Below are 23,544 nucleotides of genomic sequence, written 5' to 3'. Positions count from 1 at the left end.
TACTGTATTTCTTACTGTATGATATACTCAATGCATCTGGTCCAGTCTACATATATGAGATAGTGGAGGGTGCATCAGAATTATTCGGCATCCTGAAGCTCCCAGTCTGCATGCTGTAGCTGACATTAGTTATCTCTTACTTTATGAAAAAGTTGAAAGTACTTCAGGCCTAGTCTGTATCCTCAGGCTTGGGGTTGGTGTTATGAGATGGTATGTATCCTCAAGCTTGGGTGGGGGGTTGGTGTAATGAGATGTTAAGGAAACATTTGCATATATTTTACAATTATGAATTTCATGTATGTACAATGAAACTCATGTCAGAACATTTGGGATCAAATTCAACTACCTTCTCTTGTCAGATTTTCAATTTACTGAGGATTTCATAATGAAATAAAATCTTTTACTATGTGCTTATGTGACATGACTGAGAATTTATGAGAGACATACGTGTTTGTGAGGTGGACAAAATTGTTAAAGCCTTTTTTAACATTTAATAAAACCTTTGCTAAACATTATTTGTTCCTTCCAAAACAGTCACTTCCAGTCACATGAATACATACAGTTCTACATAGAAATACCATCTAGTCTCAAGAAACATTTAAGGATTAAAATACTAAGTCCATTAGTATTATCAATGATGTCTGAATTCTCCTTTCTATTCATAATTTTCCCATACCAAATTCCTTTTCTACTTCCTTCAGTGCAGTATTTAGCACAAATTCATGCTCTTTGCTCCGATTGATTGCGTAAAGACAAATGCTGTAATATTTCATTGTGTGAGTAAAGACAAATGACATGTACTGATACTTCATTGTGTGGGTAAAGACATATGACATGTACTGATACTTCATTGTGTGTTTAAAGACATATGACATGTACTGATACTTCATTGTGTGAGTGAAGACACATGACGTAATGATACTTCATTGTGTGAGTAAAGACATATGACATGTACTGATACTTCATTGTGTGAGTAAAGACATATGACATGTACTGATACTTCATTGTGTTAGTAAAGACACATGACATGTACTGATACTTCATTGTGTGAGTAAAGACATGACATGTACTGATACTTCATTGTGTTAGTAAAGACACATGACATGTACTGATACTTTATTGTGTAAGTAAAGACATATGACCTCTACTGATACTGCATTGTGTGAGTGAAGACACATGACATGTACTGATACTTCATTGTGTAAGTAAAGACATATGACATGTACTGATACTGCATTGTGTGAGTAAAGACATATGACATGTACTGATACTGTATTGTGTGAGTGAAGACATATGACATGTACTGATACTTCATTGTGTTAGTAAAGAAATATGACATATACTGATACTTCATTGTGTGAGTGAAGACATATGACATGTACTGATACTTCATTGTGTGAGTAAAGACATGACATGTACTGATACTTCATTGTGTGAGTAAAGACATATGACATGTACTGATACTTCATTGTGTGAGTAAAGACATATGACATGTACTGATCCTTCATTGTGTGAGTGAAGACATATGACATATACTGATACTTCATTGTGTGAGTAAAGACATGACATGTACTGATATTTCATTGTTTTAGTAAGACAAATGACATGTACTGATACTTCATTGTGTGAGTAAAGACAAATGATCTATAATGATATTTCACTGTGTGAGTGAAGACAAATTATGCTTTCTTAAATAACTCTATATAATGATTTTATCATGTGAAAATCAATTATAAGAGAATCTCACTGGATATTTTGTACAAATAGAGGCAATTACACTTAGGTAATAAGCTGAGTGAATCTGTTTTGGATATATTATACAAATAAAATCTATTACAATTACATAGTACACTTAGTGAATCTGTTTTGGATATGTTATGCAAATAACACCTATTACAATTTCATAGTATTCTGAGTAAATCTGTTTTGGATATGTTATACAAATAACATCTGTTACAATTACATAGTACACTGAGTGAATCTGTTTTGGAGATGATATACAAATAACATCTATTACAATTACATAGTACACTGAGTGAATCTGTCTTGGATATGTTATACAAATAACATCTATTGCAATTACATAGTATGCTGAGTGAAGAATCTGTTTTGGATATGTTATACAAATAACATCTATTACAACTACATAGTATGCTGAGTGAATCTGTTTTGTATATGTTATACAAATAACATCTATTACAATTTCATAGTATGCTGAGTGAATCTGTTTTGGATATGTTATACAAATGACATATATTACAATTACATAGCACACTGAGTGAATCCGTTTTGCATATGTTATACACATAACATATATTACAATTACATAATATGCTGAGTGAATCTGTTTTGTATATGTTATACAAATGACATCTATTACAATTACATAGCACACTGAGTGAATCTGTTTTGCATATGTTATAAAAATAACATCTATTACAATTACATAGTACACTGAGTGAATCTGTTTTGGATATGTTATACAAATAACATCTATTACAATGACATAGTAGACTGAGTGAATCCATTTTGGATATGTTATACAAATAACATCTGTTAAAATTACATAGTATGCTGAGTGAATCTGTTTTGGATATGTTATACAAATGACATCTATTACAATTACATAGTACACTGAGTGAATCTGTTTTGGATATGTTATACAAATAACATCTATTACAATGACATAGTACACTGGGTGAATCTGTTTTGGATATGTTATACAAATGACATCTATTACAATTACATAGTACACTGAGTGAATCTGTTTTGGATATGTTATACAAATAACATCTATTACAATGACATAGTAGACTGAGTGAATCCATTTTGGATATGTTATACAAATAACATCTGTTAAAATTACATAGTATGTTGAGTGAATCTGTTTTGGATATGTTATACAAATGACATCTATTACAATTACATAGTACACTGCGTGAATCTGTTTTGGATATGTTATATACATAACATCTATTACAATTACATAGTACACTGAGTGAATCTGTTTTGGATATGTTATGCAAATAACATCTATTACAACTACATAGTACACTAAGTGAATCTGTTTTGGATATGTTATACAAATAAAATCTATTACAATTACATAGTACACTTAGTGAATTTGTTTTGTATATGTTATACAAATAACACCTATTACAATTTCATAGTATGCTGAGTGAATCTGTTTTGGATATGTTATACAAATAACATCTATTACAATGACATAGTAGACTGAGTGAATCCATTTTGGATATGTTATACAAATAACATCTGTTAAAATTACATAGTATGCTGAGTGAATCTGTTTTGGATATGTTATACAAATAACATCTGTCACAATTACATATAGTACACTGAGTGTATCTGTTTTGGATATGTTATACAAATAACATCCGTTACAATTACATAGTACACAGGGTGAATCTGTTTTGGATATGTTATGCAAATAACATCTATTACAATTATATAGCACACTGAGTGAATCTGTTCTGGACATGTTATACAAATAACATCTCTTACAATTACATAGTACACTGAGTGAATCTGTTTTGGATATGTTATACAAATAACATCTATTACAATTACATAGTACACTGAGTGAATCTGTTTGGGATATTTTATACAAATAACATCTATTACAGTTACATAATACGCTGAGTGAATCTCACTATGTTTATATTACACGAACAAATAATATAAATAGCATTAATTACAATTAAGTACTAAATTGATTTAATGAATGGATATTTTCTACAGACAAATAAAACCAGTTACAATTATATAAGGAGCTGATAAGCATAATTTTAAATGCTTTGTCTGCCTGATTTGTTATTGTGCAAATGCTGGATTAATTTCATGTCATCTCTAATCTGTGTTATCACATGTGTCAGTATTGTTTCAACGTTACATGCTCTTGGGATACTATCTCACACATAAGTCTACTACAGTATTATTTGCCATAAATGCTGTTGGAATATTTTCACATAAGCCTACTACAGTATTGCTTGCCATAAATGATGTTGGGATATTGTCTCACACATAAGCCTACTACAATTTTAATTGCCATAAATGATGATGGGATATTGTCTCACACATAAGCCTACTACAGTATTACTTGCCATAAATGATGTTGGGATACTGTCTCACACATAAGCCTACTACAGTTTTACTTGCCAGAAATGATGTTCGGATACTGTCTCACACATAAGCCTACTACAGTATTACGTGCCATAAATGCTCTTGGAATATTTTCACTTAAGCCTACTACAGTATTACTTGCCATAAATGATGCTGGGATACTGTCTCACACATAAGTCTACTACAGTATTACTTGCCATAAATGATGTTGGGATACTGTCTTTCACACAAGCCTACTACAGTTTTACTTGCCAGAAATGATGTTCGGATACTGTCTCACACATAAGCCTACTACAGTATTACGTGCCATAAATGCTCTTGAAATATTTTCACTTATGCCTACTACAGTATTACTTGCCATAAATGCTGTTGGGATATTGTCTTACACATAAGCCTACTACAGTATTACTTGCCATACATGATCTGGTCCAGCAGGTCTCAAAGCTGGAAGTCAGCTTCAGTTGTATGGTGTGCTCTTCTATGTAAACTCGGAGGGACGGTGTTTGATAGGGGCTGATTTTGGCCCCCAGCCATATTCCTGTGAAATTCATATGGATGACAGATGCCCCATCTGTCTTTCCAGAATATGTTTTTAATTCTTATCTAGAATCACTTTTAATAAAGAAAATTCACTTTTGAAAAGCCACTGGTTTTCTCCTTTGTTGTGAAACCTATTTTTGTTGATTAGGGACAATATGGCTAACATACCTCTATGAAGGTGGCTGTCCCCACAAACAATCATCTAAAAGTCTGCATTTGCACATGGTACACCTAATAGTCATTGATATTATGTACATAATTTTTTTATTTTTTCAGTATTTTTTATTTTATGACCAATTCGATTAAAAATATTCCTTAGATTGATCAGTGATCACAAAATATTAGAAAATGTGTAGTCTTTATGAGACAGAGATGGCGTATATTACCCATAAGGCATACAGCATGTGGTGTGTAGTCTTTATGAGACAGAGATGGAGTATATTACCCATAAGGCATACAGCATGCGGTGTGTAGTCTTTATGAGACAGAGATGGAGTATATTACCCATAAGGCATACAGCATGTGGTGTGTAGTCTTTATGAGACAGAGATGGAGTATATTACCCATAAGGCATACAGCATGCGGTGCACATTTGTTTTCTCTATAGTAGAGTTTTGTTACAGTTTGAGGGTACCAAGATTGAAGTATTCATTGCAAAGACAATGAGTGGATAGGCACCTGTTTGAAGCATTCATTACAAAGACAGTGAATGGATAGGCATATGTTTGAAGTATTCATTGCAAAGACGATGAGTGGATAGGCACATGTTTCTTATTTTATATTATATGGGCCTGCACAATGAAGGGAAGGAAAATAAAAAATTAAACAGTAGACATATTGTTACAACATAATTGGTAATGTGTGTACCAAACCCATCCCTCATCCCACCATTATTTCAGCATCATTTTTTTAATTACTGTATTACTGTTATTTAATTGATTAGGAGTCACCAGAAAAGTCATCAAAAATCGGAGCCTAAAATACTTACAACAAAATTCTTCCTCTGATATGAAGAAGTAAAAATAACCTATTATATCAATTGTATTAGTTGGAAAAAATTATTGTTGCAAAAGAAAAAAGAATCTACATGTCTGAAAGAAAATCCCCCTCCCAAGAATTAAACATAATACCAAGCCTTGAATACAAGTACACCAATTATTTAATGTCCAATTTGAAGATGAAACATTGAAAGAAGGAAAATTTCAGGTCTGATAAATGTCAAGAAATGCATTTCTTACACATTGAATTGGAATCAGTTTAGAAAAAGAATGGATAAACACTCAGTCAAGCATGGGCACACATCCTTCAGCATGACATCACGCTGTTGAGCATCTGGTCTTATTTTTTTTTCTTCAAGCGAGAATCATACTCGAGGATAAATATAATTTGTATCCAATTTTAGTCGAGCATCATACTCGAGGATAAATATAAGTTGTATCCAATTTTAGTCTAGCAGTCAGACCATTAATTTATCATTTGATCTGAAACAAAAAGCAGCAACTATGGCTGACAATGTTCCCATGTACTGACAAGATTTCAGATTCCGTGTGCACCATACCAACACATCAGTATATACAACTGAACATTGATAATGTACTTAAGATATGCTCCAATAGTACCTTCAGAGCCATTTTTCTAGTTAGGCTCATACACATAGCTTCTCCCTCTTTCTCTCTTTCTCTTTCCCTCTTTCTCTCTCTCTCATCATGGATGCTCCTAGTCAAATATCGATAGAAATATGTATGTGTATGATGCCCTAAATTCAAGCATAGCCATGGCTCTCTGATGATGTATAGAGAGGCATACGGGATAACACTACATAGACATACCTCTCTGATGATGTATAGAGAGGCATACAGGATAACACTACAAAGCCATAGTTCTTTGATGATGTATAGAGAGGAATACAGGATAACACTACATAGACATAGCTCTCTGATGATGTATAGAGAGGCATACAGGATAACACTACATAGACATAGCTCTCTGACGATGTATAGAGAGACATACAGGATAACACTACATATCCATGGCTCTCTGATGATGTGTAGAGGGCATACAGGATAACACTACATAGACATAGCTCTCTGATGATGTATAGAGAGGCATACAGGATAAGACTACAAAGCTATAGTTCTCTGATGATGTATAGAGAGGCATACAGGATAACGCTACATAGACATAGCTCTCTGACGATGTATAGAGAAGCATACAGGATAACACTACATAGACATAGCTCTCTGACGATGTATTGAGAGGCATACAGGATAATACTACATATCCATGGCTCTCTGATGATGTATAGAGAGGCATACAGGATAGCACTACATTGCCATGGCTCACTGATGATGTATAGAGAGGCACACAGGATAACAGTACATAGACATGGCTCTCTGATGATGTATAGAGGGACATACAGGATAACATTACATATCCATGGCTCTCTGATGGTGTAAAGAGGGGCATACAGGATAACACTGACCTACATTTCATATGCAAAAATCTCATGTGACAACTGACCTTGCCCATTATGATTTGAATAACCTTAAATTTATTTTGCAGTTGGGTGGAGACCACATAAAAAGGCCAACAATAATCTTTTAAATGCACTTTACATGATAGATGTACCACCCCTTTATAAGATAGATGTGCCACCACTTTACATGTTCGATGTGCCACCATTTATGACTTGACAGATGTGCCACCCCTTTACATGATAGATGTGCCACCCTTTATGACTTGATAGATGTGCCACCCCATTACATTATAGATGTGCCACCGCTTTATGACTTGATAGATGTGCCACCCCTTTACATGTTAGATGTGCCACCACTTTACATGATAGATGTTCCACCCCTTTACATGATAGATATGCCACCACTTTACATGTTAGATGTGCCACCCTTTATGACTTGATAGATGTGTCACACCTTTAGGACTTATGGATCGACAATTTCATATTTTCGTTTTTTTTTTCATTGGTGGTGGGCATGGCTGCATAGAAAAGTATAGCAAATGGAAAGCATAATGAAATCAATTGAGCAGAATACTAATGAATTGAAGAAGACAAAGCGAAAATAAACTTGTTTATATTTGAAAGAAAAGTAAAAGAGTACCAAAAGATAAGACACCAAAACAATCTAGCTGATTGGCTAGAGTAGCTATTATTGTCTAAGATATTTAATACAAAAACTCTTACCATTTTACTTTTATACTGGTCTCTGTCAGCAAATTAGTGAAACAATGATGTACCCTTGTGTGGTTCCTTAGGGTAATGGATATAACCAGAGCTTCGATTTTCTGCTGTTTATTGTATTTTTTATAATAAAACCAACACATTTTATGCCCATCCTTGAACTAAAAGTAAACAGATTGTACAGTAATCCTTGTCTTCAATAAATATTTCATTGAAAACTGTTGCAATCAATAGTTCATGTTATAATGTGCCAGTGTAACAACCTTCCCCCTCTGCTAAAAGTTTCCCTGGAGAACGAATTTCCCCCTCTGTTTTTTGTGTGTTTGTTCCCCTGTCTCCTACAACCATTAGTTTCCAACTTGTTATTTCTTCCCCCACTGCCACAACCAATTAGTTTCCAACTCGTTATTTTTTCCCCCACCCCCACAACCAATTAGTTTCCAACTCGTTATTTCTTCCCCCACCCCCACAACCAATTAGTTTCTTTTCATTAAATGGTCTGTTTGGTAATAAGCGTAATGCCCACATGTGAAATATCATACATGTGATGGGTCACTTAACATTTTAGGGGGCTGAGGCAGAATTAGCTAGATGATTCTTTCTCCCTTCCCACCCCACCTCCAAACCAATTGGGTGGAACACAATCAGCTAATGGATTCTTTCCCCGTTACAAGCAATTGATTTTTTTTTATTAATGGAATCTTTCTTAATCTGCTTAAGGCCCCTGTGTGAAATATAATACATGTTTGACTTCACACAGTCTCATGTGTGAAATATAATACATGTTTGACTTCACACAGTCTCATGTGTGAAATATAATACATGTTTGACTTCACACAGTCTCATGTGTGAAATATAATACATTTTTGACTTAACACATTCTCATGTGTGAAATATAATACATGTTTGACTTAACACAGTCTCATGTGAAATATAATACATGTTTGACTTAACACAGTCTCATGTAGGATTTGTTTCAAACAAGCCTTTACATTACTACAGACTACAATTTCAGGCTAATAATCTTTTACAAATGACACAACATAAGACACAACTTTTAATTAATGTTCTTCTTAGCAACCTAACACTGCAAATTAAAATGGTTATTTGGAAGGTTTTGTAAATCAATTCCAGACTGACAGAGCATCCAAAGAAAAAGGATCTGGGTGCTTCAGCTAGTCATATTGCTTAACTTCTTTGGAATTTGATCAATTAGCTCCATACACATAAATCCCTGTGAATAACAGTGATGATGCTCAGCATCAGTTGCTTGCACAGTATTTGACTCCACATTACTGTCCTGTAAATACTTATTTACATTGTTGTTAAGGTAGTTGCTAAGCTTTTGGTAACCTTGGTGGAGTGCGTATATCCAATAATACAATTAAGACTAATTTCATAGCTCTCTTCACTTTCTGAAATTGCAAGGTTATAGCTCTAAACATACAATTCCCATAACCTCATACAAACCGCAGTTTTGGTGGGCCTGAATATTTCTTATGTAAATTATACTTTGGTCACTTTATAAAAGTGATTTGCATTTTCCTGCAGCTGTGTTTGCATTGTTTTGTTGTTGGAGGATTGAAGACAGAGTTTTTCGTTCTGATATTATGAATGTTTTTGTTTTCCTAATCCATGTGCAGCTGGGGCCTCTTTGGAAGTGTTGTTGGCAGTCTTTTCAAATGTTTACTAGTTTGTCTTTTCAAAACTTTTCTGTTTAATTAGTAATTTCAATAAAATAAAGTTATTAAACTTTACACATGATAATAAAATCTAACAAGTTGGGACACTGATATTTTTTTCATGTGAGAACTTAACTTAGGTATATTTCCACATTTTATATTCTAATTATATATAAAATCCAAATAAATTATTAAAAACCTTCTTAGTGAAAAAAGAGCATTAATATAAATTTTATTAATAAAGTAGGTTCTAAAATAAATATTTATTTTAATATGTTTGGTTTTAAAAACAAATATAGTCAGCTCCAGGAGGGAATTTGTTCTTTTTTAAATTCTTAAAATAAGTTAGTATCTGTTTTTGTTAATTTAGTTTTGCTAATTGTTCATATGTATAAAAGGTGTAATTGGAGTGTGGAAATAATAAAACTGGCCAATTCTTTCCCCAGGGAGAAACCATTCAGCTGGAGGAGGAAAGATATGGCTAGCCAGTTGTTTTGGAGATGGGGAAGAAATGACCTAGTCAATTCTTTCGGGCACACATTCCACAGGGAAACTTTCGTGGGGGGGGGGGAGAATTTGACTACTAGAATGGTAACTTACTGAGTATGTTTATTTTGTATCCTGTCAATGGATAAAGTTAGGTATTAAAATAATTCTTGAAGATTTCATGAGCATTAATGTATGGTTGAGCTTCAAATTATTATTCATGTGATCCTGGTTGCCTAAATGCCAATATATACGAGATAATAGAAGAGCAGAACATGGTCAATACATGTATTTTAATATGATAATGTAATAACAAAATTAACGGATATTTTAGTTCACTGTTATTGCATTTTAACAGGTTATTTTAGTCAAAAATAGTGTATTTGACAGCCTCTTTTTTTATTGCCATAAACACCATCCCTCAGTGCGCTTCATCTTTGTTTAGCTGCTGCTTGTCCAAATATTCAGATAATTATTTGCACTAAGGAAAGACTCGGAAATCCACCAATAACATTTTACAAATATATATATATATATATATATATATATATATATATATATATATATATATATATATATATATATATTTTGGTCTAATCACATTACACAGAGACATATTCGTCTTGCTGCATCTTACCTTGGAAACAAATTGTAGCATATGAAAAGATGTTCACATATGTATTATGACAATTGAGAGCGGTGAACCATAGCATACTTCCAATCGGAGTCTTCATATAAGCACTCATTGTGGGATATGCATTGCTGGATGTCGCATTTTATTGTACGTGTTCACATGCATTATGTATTATTTCAAGACATTTCATATATTCAATGCAGTTACTTACAAAGTATATAAATTTGATATTTTGTATTTGTATCTTTCAATAAGATTACCTCATTTTTTTACTGAAAGTTTCAGATTTAGCCACTAAGAGGAAAAAACTAATCACCTTAAAAAATCCTGAGAAATTTGTTAGTTGATCCAGGCTTTTGGGGGGAACAGGACCGACAATCCATGTCAGAAGTCTCATGTATTAACCACTAAGCTACTGCAACTCGCATAGTTGCAAATCTCAGTGGTGCCCAAAGTTATGACTCACAGAGTCTGCACAGATCGTCTCCCCGTGTAATGCCAATGTAGTTGTATGACTCTAAGGATGGGACTGTAAGCAGTGTAATGTTGTGAATAATGTAGGAAGATCCAGGGTGCAATGCTGATTGTATACATTGTATCCAGGGTGCAATGCTGATTGTATACATTGTATCCAGGGTGCAATGCTGATTGTATACATGGGTTTTAATTTGCATGTTCATCATCTTCCCTCTCACTATTGCCACAAATTACTGCAAACTCTGCTAAATGGCTTCCTCCCATATTGACTGCTGCTAATGATGGCACATAATGCTAAACATTGATAGGGAACAAAGCAACACTGTCCTTGAGGCTTCTCTTGCCCATGCATGTAAATTTGCATTGCAAAGTTGTCATATGAAAACCACATGTATGTAATATCAGACCCACTTAGGCATCTTGTTGGGTATGTTAGGACTGCATTTTTAAAAGTCCACAAGTTTGAAGATTCAGAAAATATGCTGGGTCTGTTTAGATTGCATTTCAAAAGAGACATATATAAAAAATACCTACCTATCCAGATTTTAAAACCAGTGCAATGTGAAACTTTTGGTTTTTTTTGCCTAACAGAAACAAAGTCATTGCTTGATTCCAAATCATGTTATACTGCTACCTTTACACAACATAAAGTGTAATTACATAATTCTAAATCGTGTGAAATACTTATGCTTTTCAGTGTTGAAGTATTGAGAGACAATATTGTGTTGGACCCAATATGGTTGATTGATGCCCTGAAATCCCTCATCAATGTTAAACCTAACCTACCAGAAAGTCTTGTTGGCAGTGCTGTCTCACAGAAATGGTCTGACTTCAAGGAGAAAGGAATCCTTCATTTAGAACTTGTCGGTTTGTAAATTTCTTTTTGTTGCCTGTTTTCATAACATGTCTGCCTTACACCCTCAATAGCATAAAAGATTCATCATTACAAAAATAAATTAGGAACACTAGGATAACAAGACCCAGTTTTATATTACCAAGACCAAGTTTTCATATTCCCAAAGGGGCTCCGAGTGGCCATGTGGTCTAAAGCGCTCACCGTTCCGGATCACTGCCATCTTACCTCTGTCTGTGTGGGTTCAAGTCCTAGGCTCAGCTTGCGTGGGTACGTGGGAAAGCCTGCCAGTAGCTTCTCATGGGTTGGTGATTCTTCCCTGGATTTTCCAGGGTTCTTCTTCCACCAGTTATACTGGCCGCCATGTATAGCCTATCTTGTGCTGAAAAATGGCATTAAACCCTTGAACAACAACAAGAACAATATATTACCAAATTTTTATGTCACAGTGACTATTGTATTTACTGTTATTCATTGCAGTATGCTATATTGACGCTTTTTCTTCTAATGAAATTTGGTCTATTGATCCTTCTTAATTAAAATAACTAAACCATCCAAAAACTAGGTCTTTATCACCTAATTTGCATAGATCAGTGACTCTTCTGTTTCTAGGTGTCTGTTACACATACAAATCAATCAATTTATTTCAGTTAGACGTATGAAAATGTGTGTGGATACATCTCTTTTCAGTATTAATTCAATCATTTCAATACTAGATCAATTTTACAATTGTTTTATGATTAAATTTATGCTCATTTCAACCATATGTTTCTTTTTCAACATAATAATTGGTACACAGGTGCATTTCTGGGAAAGTAACCTTATTGTGTGTACCAAGTTTCATGCATAGGTGTCTTTTAATTTTCAGCTCTTAGTTTGTTTCATTTTTATTTTCACTCTATTTCACCTATGCTTATGAAAATAAGAAATGTGACTGCATTTCAGAGAGGGTATCTCACTGTATCAGAATGAAGCCATTATGACATAAATTTTGAAGATTCCATGGTTTGTATTAACAGTTAATTACAATAAATTATCAGTTCTCCCTTTTTTTTCAAAATAGGTCTCCCAATAAACTCAATAAATGTATGTACCATTGAAATGTCTTTGTGAGCATCGTGATAAGTGAATCCTATGCATATTAATGTTGTGCATGTCAGTCCACAAAATCAAAACCTACACAAATGTACAAAAGCTGGCATCAGTATGTCAGTCCACAGGATCTAAATCTACACAAAAGTAGAAAAGCTGGCATCATTTTGTCAGTCCACAAAATCAAAATCTACACAAAAGTACAAAAGCTAGCATCAGTATGTCAGTCCACAAAATCAAAATCTACACAAATGTACAAAAGCTGGCATCAGTATGTCAGTCCACAAGATCAAAATCTTCACAAATGTACAAAAGCTGGCATCAGTATGTCAGTCCACAAAATCAAAATCTACACAAATATACAAAAGCTGGCATCAGTATGTCGGTCCACAACATCAAAGTCTACACAAATGTACAAAAGCTGGCATCAGTATGTCAGTCCACAACATCAAAATCTACACAAATGTACAAAAGCTGGCATCAGTATGTCAGTCCACAAGATCAAAATCTATACAAATGTACAAAAGCTGGCATCAGTATGTCAGTCCACAAGATCAAAATCTATACAAATGTACAAAAGCTGGCATCAGTATGTCAGTCCTCAAGATTAAATTCTATACAAATGCACAAAAGCTGGCATCAGTATGTCAGTCCATAAGACCAAAACTCTACACAAAAGTACAAAAGCTGGCATCAGTATGTCAGTCCACAAGATCAAAATCTACACAACAGTACAAAAGCTGGCATCAGTATGTCAGTCCGCAGAATAAAAATCTACATAAATATACAAAAGTTGGCATCATGTGGTGATTCCTGGTTATAAAAAAACTTAAACAGTTTGAGCTGTATTATTGTAAGTGAAAATGTATGAGCCACATTATGTCATAAAGCAAAGAATGGATCCAGATAGCAAGATATAAAAATAATCTGGCAAAGCTAACTAAGGTATAAGGATACAATGTATGGTACAAGTAAGGCATATGGTTACAAGTTAAGTGTATGAGTAACACTTGGGATACAACGTAAGGGTATGGGTAAGACATAAGGATACAAGGTAAGGGTGTAAGTAAGACAGGGATACAAGGTAAGGGAATAAGTAAGACAGGGAGACAACATAAGGATGTAAGTAAGACATAGGGAAACAAGATAAGGGTGTAAGTAAGACATAGTGATACAAGGTAAGTGTATGGGTAAGACCTAGGGATACAATATAAGGGTGTAAGTAAGACAGGGATACAATGTAAGGGAATAAGTAAGACAGGGATACAAGGTAAGGATGTAAGCAAGACATGGATGCAAGGTATGGGTATGGGTAAGACATAAGGATACAAGGTAAGGGTGTAATTAGACATAGTGATACAAGGTAAGTGTATGAGTAAGACATGGGATACAAGGTAAGGGTATAAGTAAGACATAGGGATATAAGACAAGGGTGTAAGTAAGACATAGGGATACAAGGTAAAGGTGTAAGTAAGACATAAGGATACACGGTAACAATGTAATTAAGACAGGGATACAATGTAAGGGTATGGGTAAGACATATGGATACAAGGTAAGGGTGTAAGTAAGACAGGGATACAAGATAATGGTTTAAGTAAGACACGGATACAAGGTAAGGTACATCTAAGGCATATGGATACAAGATAAGTGTAAGAGTAAGACATAGGGATACAAGGTTAGGGTATGAATAAGACAGGGATACAAGGTAAAGGGTATAAGTAAGACATGAAAATAAGATAATGGTATAAGTAAGACATGGATATAAGGTAAGTGTATGGGTAAGACATAGGGATACAAGATAAGGGTGTAAGTAAGATGGATACATGGTAAGGTTATAGGTAAGACATAGGGATACTAGGCAAGTGTATGAGTGTGACATAGATATACAAGGTAAGGGTATAAGTAAGACAGGAATGCACGGTAAGAGTATAAATAAAACATAGGGATACAAGGTAAGGGTATATGTAAGACAAAGGAATGTGAGGTAAGGTACAAATAAAGCATAAAGATACAGTGTAAAGGTAGAGGTAAGGCATAGGAATATCAGGTATGGTACCAGTAATGCAATGGGATATGAGGTGAGGTACCAGTCAGGCATGTAGATAGAACTGACTTAATAGGTATTAAAAAAATACATAACACTCATTCATAACTTATAATTATAGGAAGTTTATGTACAGGTATGAAAACATCCAAAACACTTATATAACCTAATAGTTTAGGAAGTTTATGTATAGGTATAAAAACTTACATGACACTCATCCATATCCTTAAAATATAGGATGTTTATGCATAGGTATAAATACTTGCATGACACTCATTCATAATTTTATATTATAGGAACTTACGTATATGTATAAAAACTTACATGACACGCATTCATAACCTAACATTATAGGAAGTTTATGTATAGGTATAAAAACTTTCATGACACGCATTCACAACCTATCATTATAGGAAGTTTATGTAAATGTATACAGAATTACTTGACACCCATCCATAACCTTATATTATAGGAAGTTTATGTGTAGGTGTAAAAACTTATTTGGCACTCATCCATAATCAAATATTATAGGTTTAAAGACTTGTTGCAAATGCTGATATGACTTTGCAATGGGAAAAGTCATTATATTCATTCTCCTCCGTATCATGGCAACCTTGTGAATGTAAATATGACTGAATTGAATTGGTCAATTACATCCATAAGGATAAGTCTGATATTAAATCCATGAGAATAAGTCTTAAATTAAATCAGTGAGGATAAGTCTGATATTATATCTATGAGGATAAATCTGATATTAAATCCATGAGGATACGTCTGATATTAAATCCATGAGGATCAGTCTGATATTAAATCCATGAGGATAAGTCTGATATTAAATCAGTGAGGATAAGTCTGATATTAAATCCATGAAGATAAGTCTGATATTAAATCCATTAGGATCAGTTTGATATTATGTCCATGAGGATAAGTCTTAAATTAAATCCATGAGGATAAGTCTGATATTATGTCCATGAGCATAAATCTGATATATCCCTGAGGATACATCTGATATTAAATCCATGAAGATAAGTCTGCTATTAAATCCATGAAGATAAGTCTGAATTTAAATCCATGAAGATAAGTCTGATTTTAAATCCATGAGGATAACCCTGATATTAAATCCATGAGGATACGTCTGATATTAAATCAATGAAGATAAGTCTGATATTAAATCCATGAAGATAAGTCTGAATTTAAATCCATGAGGATAACCCTGATTTTAAATCCATGAGGATAAGTCTGATATCAAATCCATAAGCATAAGTCTGATATTAAATCCATGAAGATAAGTCTGAATTTAAATCCATGAGGATAAGTCTGATATCATATCCTTGAGGATAAGTCTGATATTAAATCCATGAGGATCAGTCTGATATTAAATCCATGAAGATAAGTCAGATATTAAATCCATAAGGATAAGTTTGATACTAAATCCATGAAGATAAGTCTGATATTAAATCCATGAGGATAAGTTTGATATTAAATCCATGAAGATAAGTTTGATATTAAATCCATGAAGATAAGTCTGAATTTCAATATATGAGGATCAGTCTGATATTAAATCCATGAGGATAACCCTGATTTTAAATCCATAAGGATAAGTCTGATATTTGAAACTACATGTTTTCAAAAGTGCCTCATAACCTGGTCCTCTTAGAGCATCCAGTGGATTAGGAATCATTTGGTTTTCTTTTACAGATGCTATCTGGGCAAAGGAGAAGCATCCAGAGCTACATGCCAACAAACAGCACATCTTACTAATAATGGAGCAGTTAAACGTCATTGCCAAACCAAGGGTCTGGAATGAGATTGGGGAGAAGGTCAGTTGATGTGAATGTTTTAGTTTTCTTCTCCAATTTGTTTAATTTGCAAATGTTGCATCTTGTTAGATCCTTAATGTTTAAATAGTTGAAAGATGAATTTTGAATAAGAATACTGCAGCTATATGATTTAATATCTTCAACATTTTTTTAAATTGACTTAAAATTGGTAAGCATGTAAACAAATTTAATGGGGTTTCAGGTTTGTACTAGTGATACAAACCCACTATCAAATATGAAAACGGAAAATACATCTCAACAGCTGCTTAAATATTATAGCTGAAGGCAACCATGCAAAAAGGATTGTCAGATTCACATCAGCAGTAGAGATGTTATCAGACTTAAAATATGACTGCCATTTATAAAATAGATATTTAAATTCTTTAAATTGCATCTGAAATCTTCTCCGCAGAATTTCGCCAAATTTGACAGAAATTATACTGGCAAGGTTTTCATGTTTTTGGCTTCCATGGTCTATGCTAAGTTGATGTCATAGTAATGGCCTGACATTCATCATCTGTGCCGTGTAATGCAACCATTACCAATTATGTTTTTAAACGTCCTCACATCTAGGGCAAGAGGGGCTATCATATTTAAACAAATATTACCAATCTGTCAAGCTGTAATGTATCACATTAGTAATAAAGCTTCAAATGACCTGTTAACAAAATATATTAAAATAATGTGATTACCTTTGATCTTTCACATCTTAAAAAATGATGTCAGTCACCCTTCATATATTCCACTACTGCTACAGTAGTACCAAAATAGTTGACATGAAAATGATAGCAGATTGCTGTAGAATCTTATTCAATAACAACTATCTCGAGTATGTAAAGTCATACTGGAAAAATGAACATTTATTGCAGAAAATCATAAACTGATGACTCAAGTGCCTGTGATCTGTCAACCTTGCCCATCACGAGTCTTCCATACTGGGGTTTGAATTCACTTTGCTCAAATAATCATTCCCCTCTATAAATAATTTAGTTTTGGACCTTCATTTGTTCCTTCAAATTCACTACTTTCTTCTTTACATTTTCTCTCATTGATCATCTAGCATGTGTTGTCAATTTGTGTCAAAGCAATGCAAAATTGGTAAGACATTTCCACCAGCAGTGTACTGATTAACTAATGAATGCACTCTAGTGAGTAAGCTCGGTATTCTCAGTTCAGTCTAAAACCAACCATAATGATATTTTGTCTTTATTTTCTTGGGATTTATTATGTGGCCAATTGGCTCCATCAAAGGACATTTCTTGGGATTTATTATGTGGCCTATTGGCTCCATCAAAGGACATTTCTTGTGCCAAAGAAGAACAATAAGGGTCAGTGATATAGGGCTCAACCTACCATGAACCTTGCTCTGTTTAAAAAAATAAAATTAATCTCATCACAAATGCCACTGAATAGAAATTGACAAAATTTGGTTCAACATCATGGCATGAAGATTTTTCTTATTTTATAACTGATCCCAAATTGCTATCAACTATGACTATCATTTCTGAAATATAAAAAAGCAATCTACAGTTTCTTCTCCACAGAAATGTATGTTATTTGACATGAACTACCCTAGCATTGGCTGCTTTCAGGTTTGTACATAGATGCTAATATGCCTTTCAATGTGGCAAGCATTGAGGGCTTTTGGGTTTGTACATAGATGCTAATATGCCTTTCAATGTGGCAAGCATTGAAGGCTTTTGGGTTTGTACATAGATGCTAATATGCCTTTCAATATGGCAAGCATTGAAGGCTTTTGGGTTTGTACATAGATGCTAATATGCCTTTCAATGTGGCAAGCATTGAAGGCTTTCAGGTTTGTAAAAGAGATGCTAATATGCCTTTCAATGTGGCAAACATTGAAGGCTTTTGGGTTTGTACATAGATGCTAATATGCCTTTCAATATGGCAAGCATTGAAGGCTTTTGGGTTTGTACATAGATGCTAATATGCCTTTCAATGTGGCAAGCATTGAGGGCTTTTGGGTTTGTACATAGATGCTAATATGCCTTTCAATGTGGCAAGCATTGAAGGCTTTTGGGTTTGTACATAGATGCTAATATGCCTTTCAATGTGGCAAGCATTGGAGGCTTTTGGGTTTGTACATAGATGCTAATATGCCTTTCAATATGGCAAGCATTGAAGGCTTTCAGGTTTGTAAAAGAGATGCTAATATGCCTTTCAATGTGGCAAGCATTGAAGGCTTTTGGGTTTGTACATAGATGCTAATATGCCTTTCAATATGGCAAGCATTGAAGGCTTTTGGGTTTGTACAAGAGATGCTAATATGCCTTTCAATATGGCAAGCATTGAAGGCTTTTGGGTTTGTACATAGATGCTAATATGCCTTTCAATGTGGCAAACATTGAAGGCTTTTGGGTTTGTACATAGATGCTAATATGCCTTCCAGTGTGGCAAGCATTGCTAAAAAATAAGACAACTACTTCTCCAATACTATTATACAGAATGTGACCAATTCAGTATGGCCGCCATTACTAAGAACAGAAAAAACTACTCAGTAACTGTTCAGCAAAAATTGACCAAATTGGTAATAATGCATTGCAATACTCAGTGCTTTAAATTATGTACAAAATGAGTAGCCATAAAAATGTAAAGAAACCTTAAAATAATTAATTTGGGAACAGCAGTCAGCAGCATTGGAAGAAATTTTTACATAAAGCATACTTCTGTCCACAGATCTAAATTAAGTCCTATATATGATGTTATTATCTTCTCTGTCCACCAACCTGTCATCAAGTCCCTTAATACAAAATAACTCTAAACCTGGACCACCTACAGCTACCAAAGCTTTTGGATCGTATGCCCTTTTTTAGAAGATTAAAGTATATTAATGTTGGGGCCAACATGTCATAGGTCAAAGATATTGTAGATATGATATGCACATTGGAGTAAGCAAAAATCATATCAATTTTGGGGGCAAAAGGTCTAAGGTCAGGGTCCGTATGACTGAAAGAAGAAAAATGTTTTCTGCACAATGGCATGATTTTATGGACCTAACTGTTCTATCAATTTTACAGTAATCTGGACTCTATCGGAATGAAGGTTCTAATGTGCTTATGTGCTAGCAGCACTGACGAAACACTTTTTTTTTATCCAAAAGGTTTACTTCAAGGTAAATCCAAGGAAATTGAAGGTTATCAAAGTCTTTGGATATTTCATGGTATTCCAAAGAAATTATTAAATATCCAAGACCATGACTGTTTTGGCAATAATACAGGAAGGTACTATCTGTTAGGAATAATTAAATTCTTCTCTGAAATTTTAAAAAACAAAATTTAAATCAGATTTTGTCTCTGACTCTAACAAGGCTGAAATATAACTGGAGAATGTGACGCTGCCTTTATATAGCTACTGCATACACATCAAATCAACAATTCAAAATAATTGAAAATATTACAGGTATTCAAATTATTCTGTATTGTGAAGATCTTTAACAGTCATTATCTGACTTTTTTATTATTGGGCCAGTCAGTAACTAGGTTATGCATGACATATCTAGAGTACAGATGTTCTCCTAGGATCATGTGATGTTGACAAGACCTCCATTCAACTATTTAGTGGCATACTTTGACTAAATTAGCGCTTGGTTTGAAGTTGGCAATGACCATGATTTATGAATGGAGAAAGTACATACATTTACTACTTTTATGTACTATTTGTATTTTATATGTCAGCCACAGAAGTAAATAATTATATGTCATTAATCCAAATGACTCAACTAAAAACTATTATACATAATACTGTATCATACAGATATCTGTAGCATAGGATAATTGAGACACAAAGAGAAGGGATTGGCAGAATTAATTGTGCTCAAGAGAGTTCCTTGACTACAATTTTTGGATTGTTTGTGATTAGGATAGTAAAGAAACCTGTTGATTGTTTGGTCTAAGCATACAAGTTAATAGGCTGAGAAGTCTAATATAACAGTTACAGTTTCTCAACACTGAATTTCCAAAGAAATTTTGTACAGTATAAATACATATTTTAACTACACAAAGTGTTGACTATTATACATGTATTGTTCATTTTTTGCTAAGTGATTTCATAGCTGTTGATAAGCAGTTTGTTACAAATAAATTGACTTAAAAAGAAATTTTAATAAGTATTAAAATTACATTAAACAATTTAAGTATAAGCATTTAGTCCAGTGTTTTAAGCATATATTGATTCTCCATTAAGCATAATCCATGTTTTATGTTTGCATGTTTGAATAATATAAACTATGATGTTGATACAAGTTACAGATGTTAGTATATAATACACAGTGTGATGATATTTATAAATAGACATGAAGAATAAAGTGTTAAACTATGAATTATTCATGACTCTTCAAGATGAAAAGTATTTTATGATAAGGTAAATATAGCTGTACTCAATTCTTAAGCATTCTTGTGTGGATCAAAGTGGCAAACTGTTGATTTATCGGTGAATAGTTTCAGCCCTAATATATGTGACTAAGATAAAACCACAAGATCACTGTAATAACACTCACTAAAACAGCCATATAATCGAACCTGCCTTGAATTAATCCTGATCACAGAGTCATTTTTACATTCAGTAAAGGCCAACATGAATGTCTTGAGACTTAGTAAAGAATAGTTCTTGTTGTTGTTGTTCTGGGTTTAACACCATTTTGATAAATGTAGTCTCCAGTATAATTGGTGGATGAATAACTCGGGGGAAAATCTCTGGTAAGACCCATTGACCCACAAGGCACTACTGGCAGACTTTCTTATATAACCCCATTAGGCGAGCCTGAGACTCAAACCGACAAAGACGGAGGTGAGATAGCAATGATCAGTAAAGGCAAGCACTTTTGAACATGTGGCTGGGGGTGTGTGTCAAAGAATAGTAAGTTTGTTGTTTGCTGTGTTCACAAAGTACTTGATCTGACAGACCTAAAGACAACCCTCACAAAAAACACAATTATTTCCAAGGACATGATACCTGATTTATTAATCCATTTATGCAGTGTAGATCATTTTTTTTGTGCTTAAATTACTTTATTTTGTTGCTTGGTATGCTGGTTGGAGCTGTTGCTTGTTGACTCTTTCTGTATCATTATATTTTGAATATATTTTTAGGTGGAGAACTACTTCCTTACACCTTGTATGCTTCGTCAGGAATCTCTCAAAGAAGTTATCTCCCCTGAACAAGATTCCAGGATGGTGAGCACACCAGTCCTGTGCTGTGTGTTTATAGGAAAGTTTCTGCCACCACCCATATTTCATAGGCTTCTAGCGGCTTGTGTAGCTCATTGGCCAGTGTCCAAGAAGAAGGAAACAGCAGAAAATCTCATTTTCTGTGGCTGTTGTGTTTTTGACTTGGACCTTTTCCATAGATTGACCTTGCACTGTAGGAACCACATTGTTTATGCAAGAATAACAAGGATGGTGGTTGATGACATCAATACCCCCGATGCAAAGTTGTGTTCCAGAGTTAGAAAGTTCATTACTATGAATCTCTCCAAGATTACATCTTACCTTGGCCAGAACTTACAATATAAGCTATGCTTTCCATTATCAGAAGATGTTGTTGAAGATAACATGTTCCATTTTTCACCATGTCAGGCGTGGTTTGCTGAAGAGGTAAGTTGTTTTCAGCATTACTGAATGGAAAGGATTGATACATCGGTGAATAGTGTTACTGATTCCTCCTGAGGTGCAGTTCTCATGTTTTATTGGGTCGACAAGTGTCCAAGTAGTAGGTGGCATCACCCTACCCCAAAAAGATAAAACTGTAGGAGAACTGTTCCCAGTGGAGAAGGCAGTACTAGATTTAATGCATCACATAATATCATGTGACATCATATGATTTCGGTATCTGAACTTAATAATGTCATGTGATCTGCTACAAGTGTACTGTCGAAATTTAAATTTCTTTTGTTATGCACATTAGCCAGCAATTGCTTTCACCACTATGATCAGGTTTTGATCTGACAAGCAATACAAGATTAATTAATAAATATCTTAGAGTTCGATAATGCATGAGATCTGTTCATATTAATGAGATGATCTTTCATCTGATTGGCTAATCTTGTTATCACTATGAAAGCTTTATTAATGCTCTGATTTTCATCAAACCTGGAGAGCTTGCCAGTGTCATTAACATCGATGAAAATTTGATAAAGATCATGTTCTTGGTGGTGATGCATACTATTGTCTCATTACCATCCTGGAAAGCCTATCTCCAGTTAGAGTTTCATCTGACTTGTCTCATTACCATCCTGAAAGGCATATCGCTGATTAGATTTTCATCTGACTTGGATCATTACCATCCTGGAAAGCATATCTCCAGTTAGATTTTCATCTGACTTGGATCATTAACATCCTGGAAGGCATATCTCTGATTAGATTTTCATCTGACTTGGAAATTAGACTACTCTCATTGTAATCATTTTGTATGATGTTGATTATGATGTAATTATTTAGGTATTGTTTTCTGATTGGATGAGCTTTTTATTAATCAGAAGGCTACAATTCTAGCTTTATTTGGATTAAACCTGGAAAGCAGGCTTATTTCATCATGATGTCAGAGGATTTTGATTATGAGTGAC

General features: G+C 34.0%; 1 protein-coding gene across 1 annotated transcript in view; it reads left to right on the top strand.

The window, feature by feature from the left end:
* Positions 1-23,544, top strand: part of LOC149788681 (uncharacterized) — a 102,046-nt gene that overhangs the window by 62,093 nt on the left and 16,409 nt on the right. The window contains exons 9-11 of the mRNA XM_089974748.1: positions 11,853-12,022; positions 16,843-16,964; positions 22,073-22,576. Of these exons, the coding sequence (XP_089830874.1) occupies positions 11,853-12,022; positions 16,843-16,964; positions 22,073-22,576 (796 nt within the window). The remainder of the gene's footprint in view (positions 1-11,852; positions 12,023-16,842; positions 16,965-22,072; positions 22,577-23,544) is intronic.

The sequence above is a fragment of the Sinohyriopsis cumingii genome, chromosome 11 (assembly GCF_028554795.1).
Source record: "Sinohyriopsis cumingii isolate HCF-2022 chromosome 11, ASM2855479v2, whole genome shotgun sequence".
Lineage (NCBI taxonomy): Eukaryota > Metazoa > Mollusca > Bivalvia > Unionida > Unionidae > Sinohyriopsis > Sinohyriopsis cumingii.
The sequence above is the reverse complement of the archived record's forward strand: the minus strand, read 5'-3'. Positions and strand labels throughout refer to the sequence as shown.